Source organism: Panulirus ornatus, chromosome 35 (assembly GCF_036320965.1).
Source record: "Panulirus ornatus isolate Po-2019 chromosome 35, ASM3632096v1, whole genome shotgun sequence".
NCBI classification, from domain to species: Eukaryota; Metazoa; Arthropoda; class Malacostraca; order Decapoda; family Palinuridae; genus Panulirus; species Panulirus ornatus.
In genome coordinates, this window is record NC_092258.1 from 5,677,742 (window position 1) to 5,686,541 (window position 8,800).

The 8,800-nt window shown below is 41.4% G+C and overlaps 1 protein-coding gene across 1 annotated transcript; it reads right to left on the bottom strand.

The window, feature by feature from the left end:
- Positions 1 to 2,204: 2,204 nt before the first annotated feature.
- Positions 2,205 to 8,800, bottom strand: LOC139760093 (uncharacterized). The gene is made up of 6 exons (XM_071682916.1): positions 8,646 to 8,800; positions 7,101 to 7,251; positions 5,498 to 5,606; positions 5,102 to 5,286; positions 4,222 to 4,315; positions 2,205 to 3,936 (listed from the first exon to the last, which is right to left on the bottom strand). The coding sequence occupies exons 1-6, from the start codon at positions 8,701 to 8,703 to the stop codon at positions 3,802 to 3,804; spliced, it is 732 nt and encodes a 243-aa protein (XP_071539017.1). The 5' UTR covers positions 8,704 to 8,800; the 3' UTR covers positions 2,205 to 3,801.

The following is an 8,800-nucleotide window of genomic DNA, read 5'->3' on the forward strand; positions in this document are numbered from 1 at the left end:
GATGAACAGCTGGATTGGTTCAGTTGCGGCACAAAGTAGGGAAGACGAAAGCCCTCGCTATGCCCTAGCTGTTGATCGAGTCTACATCTATAAATACCACGCGAATCGCAACCATGTCCCACCATAATTCAACAGAGGTAGTCAGTGCCTCCCTATAACACGCCACACTTGGTTAAAAACAGCATTTTGTTCCTTTCACAATACCGTGGATATATTCACTCCGCAAAGGAACTGGCAAATGTAAATATTGACAAACTCTCGTTTTCGAATAAGCTGTCGTTTCAGACGTGCAAGACGGACACAGTCGTCCACAGACGGCACTAATGAATGTAACAGACCATATCGATTTCTCTTCTTGGCCCTCATCCCTGAACCCGCTGATGCATTCCTTCGTATTGATGACATAAGTTTATGTTCTCCAAAAATCACAAATAGGAAACGCAGGTAAAAATAAAATGTTTTGAGAAGTAATTTTCAATAGCATCCTTCCTTTTCATCTTTTATCTTAAGACAAATAATTTATGTTGTTGACTCTTGTGCCCACTAGCATGCAATAACCCAGTGTATTCACTGCAAAAAATCATATATATATATATATATATATATATATATATATATATATATATATATATATATATATATATATATATATATATATATATATATATATTATCCCTGGGGATAGGGGAGAAAGAATACTTCCCACGTATTCCCTGCGTGTCGTAGAAGGCGACTAAAAGGGAAGGGAGCGGGGGGGCTGGAAATCCTCCCCTCTCATCTTTTTATTTTAATTTTCCAAAAGAGGGAACAGAGAAGGGGGCCAGGTGAGGGTATTCCCTCAAAGGCCCAGTCCTCTGTTCTTAACGCTACCTCGCTATCGCGGGAAATGGCGAATAGTATGAAAAAAAAAAAAAAAAAAAAAAAAAAAAATATATATATATATATATATATATATATATATATATATATATATATATATATATATATATATTATATATATAGTACACTGTATCACTAAATCACAAGAGACTTCCTCCTATCAAACTTACGATGACATAGCACTAACTTCCCTGGCTCCCACATGAGGCCACCTGAACTAGCCACCTTGCAAGTGACTGGAGCGAGAGGGCGATGTTTGGAACCTAAACGAAACGACATCCATCGTCGTCGTCGTCCCCACGGGCCGACCCTGGGTGAAGTGTGGTCGGCATAGAACCCTTGAAATGGATGACACTTGGGCAATACTGCTAAACTACCTAAAACTAATTCGTCTGCTCAAAAGAGATACAAAACAAAGACATGAGGAGACTACGACGACTCTAGGTTATAAAAGGTCATGATGGAATATATGTATATTCAGTAATTAGGAAAAATTAATGTAAAAAAAAAAAAAAAAAAAACTACGACGGAACTGGCCTCTAGTGGGTGAACAGGAAATCATCAGGGAGTCGACACGGTCTATATAGGGACACATTCCAAGTGGTATCAGGGACCAACAGCCACGAAGGTCATCGCTGTGAGCGAGCATATGGTATAAATTTAGATAACTAAATAATTTATTATTAGCATCTATACCCTTGACATGACAAGACTACCTATAGGGGGTTGTAAATGGTAGACGCTTTTGACTCGTTATTGTTGGAGTTTGGCTATTGAAAGCTGTGGGCGATTTACAGTCTTTCTTAGACATATGAAAATTTTTACCTTTGTTATTTATGATAATTAGATTCATATTGTTCGCATAACACATATGGCTATTTGAATGTTTGCTACAAGCAAGCTTGTTTACATAAAAAAAAATGGAAGTTTTATGGGCAAATTCCTGCGTTGACTATTAAAGATTTTCACTTTTTTTTGACGATAGCTCTTATGATCTGTGTATGAACCTGCCGCTAAGGATTGAACCCATGCCACGTACATGGTAGCTGCTGCTGCTTCCCAATAGATTATACGTGGAAAACAACAGGAGAATTGATCGTCATGATACTTCGCCCCCCTATGTCACTGGCCAAGAAAAATGTGAAATTCTCTTCCTGCGTTCGTAACTCCCAGCAGTCTCAAGGTTCAATTATTTGGCTGACTTCACTGCTCTCTCTAACCGTTATCAATCAACCTTCACATGCTATAAAGGCGATTGGAGTTCGCTTGACTCAATCACTTACCGAGCAGGGACATGACCCGAGGTGTAGTAAAACTAGAAGATATAAAATCTAACTGTTCCTTTATTAGATAACTTCACACGAGAAAGCAAAAATCTGTCCACCTGTCCCTTTGAACTGACTCTCAATACCGCCTCTGGTAGGTAATACTTCACCAGCAGGAACTGGAAGGGATAGCAACAATGTGTACGCCAGTCACGGTGGCCAAAGGAAGCATACCAATGTAAGAGTCGGGAGCAAGAAAAGGAAGCCTCAGAGGATACGAGTAAAATCCAATAGTGAAATGACACTGATATACGTGTGTTGTACCGCGAGCAACACATCTCTTACAACCTGAGTTGAAGTATCCTTTACTTAGGTGTTGCTACAGTGGGACGTATCCCTCATACTTAGGTGTAGCTACAGTGGGATGCATCCATCATGCTTAGGTGTACGGTATAGTGGGATGTATCTTATAGGTGTAGCCACAGTGGGATGTATCCCTCATATTCAGGTGTAGCTACAGTGGGACGTATCCCTCATACTGAGGTGTAGCTACAGTGGGATGTATCCCTCAAACTCAGATGTAGCTACAGTGGGATGTATCCCTCAAACTCAGATGTAGCTACAGTGGGATGTATCCCTCATACTGAGGTGTAGCTACAGTGGGATGTATCCCTCATACTGAGATATAGCTACAGTGGGATGTATCCCTCAAACTCAGATGTAGCTACAGTGGGATGTATCCCTCATACTGAGGTGTAGCTACAGTAGGATGTATCCCTCATACTGAGGTGTAGCTACAGTGGGATATATCCCTCATACTGAGGTGTAGCTACAGTGGGATGTATCCCTCATACTGAGGTGTAGCTACAGTGGGATGTATCCCTCATACTGAGGTGTAGCTACAGTGGGATGTATCCCTCATACTGAGGTGTAGCTACAGTGGGATGTATCCCTCATACTGAGGTGTAGCTACAGTGGGATGTATCCCTCATACTGAGGTGTAGCTACAGTGGGATGTATCCCTCATACTCAGGTGTAGCTACAGTGGGATGTATCCCTCATACTCAGGTGTAGCTACAGTGGGAGGTATCCCTTACATGTGTTTACTGGAGGTACCACCATGTACTCAGGTCCAGAGCGCCCCAGTTTTGTTATACATGGCTGAACCGGGAGATAACGTGACACAGATGAAAGCTGATTTACTGGGATAACAGTTATTGTCGTTCGTCACGAGGTACCCAGGGTAGGGAAGATGTGGCGTCCGAGATTCTGATGGAGTCTTGGACGACTTGCGACAGTTTTAAGGAAGGTAAATACCGACGAAGTGCAACGACAGTGGAAGAGCTACACAGGACATGGGCATGTCATTACTTGCAAGGGCAGCTATGGAAGGAATATGTCAAACCTTAAACAACGAGGAAGGAACAATTTTAATAAAATTAGAATAGTCACCTTAGGATGAGAAATTGCTATGGGCTGTCAATGATTTGGGCACATGATTGTTTTGATCTTAAGAGTCATGTAAAGCAAGAGCGTGTTCAGAGCTGATAGATTATCCATAGCCAAACAAGCATCAGAGTTTGAGGAACCAGGGGAGTTGTGTTGGATCGAGCCATCTCATCCGTATCAAGGGGCGTGCAAGAGACTGCGGCGTCATCTAGATCTTGATATAGCCCATGGCGCCATTAGCGTTCTGCTGTAAGACCTCTAACTTGGCACCCACGACTTCTTTGCTATACCAGCACCCCTTCTTCAACGACCTGACGCGGTTGTTCCCCATGAAGTAGCTTGGCTGAACAAAATACACTGGGTTAGGCGTATAATTCAAATGGATAAAGTTCTATATACAAATTCAAAACCAGAAAACTTAACATATGAACTTCATAGTCCTTAGATATACTTCTTAATAATCCGTACATGTATACCTGCGGTTCCTGGCGCAACACAAAGCGGGACTTTCCGTAAAAGACAAACCTTGAAATTCACTCCTGCTCCTGGTATCTCCTGTAAACCCGGCAAGAGTCCTCTCACACAACAACATATTTGTTTAGAGAAAACATGAATGCAAGATTCTTACCTCGGGGTAGATACCCAGGTCCAGCTTCTGGTAGGATCCGCTGTCGTGAGCGTTTGGCATGAGGCAAACGCGATTTCCCGAGAAACCCGGTCCACTGCCACGAGAAACATTGTATATTACAACAAAGGAGTTACAGGCTCGACTTTCTGAATCTCGCCCTCTCCTGCACACACACAGATTTTTGGGGGACCCATTCAAAGTTGAGGTGCTCATGCACGGTCCTTTACTTCTAATGGGGTCTGTGTATACTGGTAACTAAGCATGACTTTTTTTCAACTGAAAAGTTCTCTTGTAGGTTCTTTATTTTAGTTTTCAAAGAAGCTAATTGAATTAATAGCCTCCGTCGACTGTAAGCTTTACCTATTGAGGTTATAAGCTGCCACTTCAGATATAGAAGACAAGCATAGTCTTCAACTAACAGAATCGTCTCTATCCCTCGATTCTTAAGCTCTACCCCTTGAATCTGAGCCCCTTCTATCCACAGACAGGCAGATGGGTTTGAATACAGCCCCCCAAAGGTCATTTTAGTATAGACTGTGTCTGTGTGGAAGGGGCTTCAACGCTGATGGGGGACAGGGAGGTTAGAACGCATATAGAGGCTACGCTATAAAAAATACTATATCTTTTTATACTGTGCATAACAATTAACGAATACCTTTTGAACATAAAGTAAGCATTCTTTTTTGTTTCTAAATATCCAATTATTCAACAAAGAAAAATAAGGAAATCTCCCTCTCATTTTGTAATAATTATGCATAACAGTAAACGAATACCTTTTGAGCATATCAATGGTCTAAGTTTTTTTTCGTCTCTACATATCTAATTATTCTACGCAAAATCCCCCTTTCTTTTTGCAATAATAATAAGTGTCGAGACGTACTCATAGACAGTCCATGGACTTGAGCCAGTGAGAATGATGGAAGACACCTTATTGGACATGTAGGAGAGATCGGGAGCATCGTCAACACCATACAAATAGTCGCCCACAAAGCTCGTTCCATCATACACCGTCCATGTTTCTTTGTTCAACTCGAATGGGCTGCCAGCATACCTCAGAGAAGTGGCCTGCAAGAGACACACACACACACACACATATACGAGCAAAGTAAGGTCAGACTGAGATTGGGGTTATGATTTGCAAATCACACGAGCTCGTGGAAAAAAAATCATTTATAGCTGTTCCAGATTACCAATCTTATGACAGTATTTGCTGTTGTCAACGTTACATAAGAACATTTTGCTGAATCAACGTTTACGCTCGAGAATGAGTCCTGACCATGTTCCTGTATTCATACGGGACGTCGCCCTTGAAGTCGATGCCAAATGCCCAGAAGACCCTCCCGGCCTCGTGTGTGTTGTAGTCTGGGTGGTCGTAGAATATCCACCTGTGAGAGGTACATGGCATCACCACAGACGTGTAGTTTTCCTCTGTAATAATCCACATATTACCGATTTCTATTTCTCAGATTAATTTCCCTACTTTCTTTAAATTCCTTAATAACATGTCACTGATGTGGCCGTCTCTCCCATAAACACGACCTTTTCTCTCCTTCTAACAGCAACATATTGCTTTCATGGAAGATCCACACTGCTCCCATTATAGAAGCACCCCATTACCCTCTTTTCACCTCCTCTCGTCTCACCAGCACCAGCAGCGACTCAAACTTTTTCCCATCAGAATTAATAAGATGGATTTCTCCCATTAATCATCCCAGACCTCACCTGATCCACACAGTCTTGCTCAGCGTCCAGGAAAAAATATGACACACTTAGTTTGTTACTAATCAAGTTGTCATTCATAGACCTATGACCTCTTTCTGAGGAGAAAAAGAAAAATATTTTTGAGTGGGTACATCTTTTCAAGCACGAAACTTTTGGCTCACGTCACTATACTGATCCTTCAGCGGAGGTAATAAAGTAATAAGCTAACTTGATTTATACTAGTGGTGCAATCTGAACCACCAACCCTCAGGCGAAAACTGTCAGGAGTGATGTCAGTGTCTCTACGTGGCCAGGGTAAAACTCTGGCTTCATGTATCGTCTGCTTCTCTATAGAGCGAGAATAATTCTGAAGAGTTGTGAGAATCTATACACTCGCTTTATGAGCATATTAAAAAGTAAGGTGTTCCTGCGACCTTTCGCTCGCTTGGTGATCATATCAACCACAGTATGTTTTCTCTCACAGTACAGAAGTAAAGACGAGACACACACACGATACACCTTTAGTTGTGATGATGAAAATGTATGAGAACTGTGACTAAAACTGTTGTTGTACTGTAAAACATTTCCATGTGACTAATTACCTTAATAAAATCTGGCCATTACACTGAACATAATATAATCATCACTATTTTCTCAGCAATACATACAATAAGCATTCCCCGTATTATAATACAAGTTATCTTTTCTATTCTATTAACTATATCTTGTTCGTATACAACAGAAGCTAACGCTTTATCCGCTTCAAGAATATGGTGAAAGTTATAGATATATCAGGACAAGTCTGCCATATCCGAGGGAAATAATGCCCATGTTAAGACCTAAGAGGACATGAGTTACCCAAAATGTAGCCTGTGATGACTATGGATATTTGCAGAAATGTATTTTCAGTTCTTCCAATTTTGCTACAGGGGAAAACTGACGGTTAAATGCAGTCCGATACAAAATCAAAACCTAGGTAATGTGTGGGACAATGACCGAAGTTGGAACTTCGCAGGCTACATAATGTACTGGCTTAGTGACATAGTGGGTTAGAGTAGCCGTGTGACCCCCTGATGTCGCTGTACATACGTCTGACCTCCCGTGTCTTTGGCAGTGTAACGCCCCAGATTCTGGTTCACACTTCTCTGTGCTGCAAATGATTCTCGGGACTCACGTACATGCCAGTCACCTTGACGCTTTCGATGGTGTTGTCCAGGTCGAAGGCGGCTAAATGAACGACCGCGTCGTTGAACTCATGATTCTCTCCATTCTGCTGCGTCTGAGAGAAGCACCTCACCGAAGACACCCAGCTGCGACCACCTCCAGTCGCTGCAAAACACCCACACACAACACTCAGTTGCTTGTATGGTAGTGCATAACTTCACACTCCTATATCCTCTTACATTTTGATGATGTATTCCTGTAGCATAATACACTATCGTCACATACTGACAAATTATTCTCTGTTAAGATCTAACGCGATGTTCTTCCGTGCCATACCCTGCTTCTGTGAAATACCATTACAATATATCAATGCAGCTGGGGTGAGCAATTAGGGAAGTAGGTACAGTAGCCAGATATTATATTCCTGAAGCTGAATGTACAATATAAAGGTAATTTTCACTGAAGAACTGTCATAAACTGCCATAATACACTGGAATATATATATATATATATATATATATATATATATATATATATATATATATATATATATATATATATATATATATATATATATATACGAATGTAGTGCATATGAACGCGCACTACCATATAATGTACAAACCTCCAACAGCCAGGATCGAACCCGGGACCCCTGCGTAGCAAGCGGGAACACTAAACTATCCTAGCAGCAATGCCCCCGCCTTCTACGCAGAGGTCCTGGGTACGATCCTGGCTGTTGGAGGTTTGTATTTTATATATATATATATATATATATATATATATATATATATATATATATATATATATATTCAAGGCTCCAACTAGAAACGTAGGTCCTTATCGAAGTCAGGGATTAAATGAAAAAAAAATAGATCTAATACACAGAGAAGCAAGGAAGAAGAAATGGACGATGAATTTAAAAGTTTTTAGAGAAAGCTTTAGGAAAAAAAAGGGTTAGGTGGTAGCTGTTCAGAGTGACTTGAGAAGCTAGTGATCCAAAGCTTCGTGGCGTAGAGAAGGAAGCAAACGTCACAACGGCCCACTTGAGTTGCCAACGGCCACACAGTAATCGCGTGATGTAGTGACTTGCCGAGTTTTACCTGATATAAGCTACCACTTTGCATGACCATATACATAAATGAACAACCATGGTGACATCACATATTCCAGCAACAGACCAACCTTCACCTAGAACCATCCACTCTCTTCTCTTCCTACTTGTACATTTGCCTTACACTCCAATCACAGTCATGGTACATAATATGTTACTGTAATTAATGTCATCCTCTTCAGAAATCCTTCTGCCATACCAAGCCTAACATGGACATTCGTTAACGGCATGAGGACCGTGATCTACGATCATAAATCAGAAAACAACGATGCAGACGACATAGTTATCAAGATAACACATTTCATCTAAGTATGACGGTGGAAATCCATGCAAGTGTTACATACAGTCTAGTCAAACTCTTTTCAGGAAGATCAGGACTATTACAGGACACTGAAAACCGGAGGAGAGATGATTAGAAGACAAAAAGAGACGATATCAGCCTCACCCTTGGCATTGGCAGCGGCGGCCAGCAGCAACAGCTGCAGTAACAGGACTACAGCCATCGTTTGGGGTCCAACACCACACGTCTGAGGCCTCACCTCACCTCCACACTATCTTATATACCTCTGTCATCAGGGAGGTGGGCAGGGACGGGATGAG

Bases quoted from the DNA above. Each gene is read 5' to 3' on its own strand.
- LOC139760093 (XM_071682916.1), bottom strand. From the start codon at position 8,703: ATGGCTGTAGTCCTGTTACTGCAGCTGTTGCTGCTGGCCGCCGCTGCC. The intron at 5,287-5,497 runs GTCAGGACTCAT...TGTCTCTTGCAG, and splicing joins CGTATGAATACAGGAACATG to GCCACTTCTCTGAGGTATGC. The intron at 4,316-5,101 runs GTACGTCTCGAC...TTCTCGTGGCAG, and splicing joins AGTCCATGGACTGTCTATGA to TGGACCGGGTTTCTCGGGAA.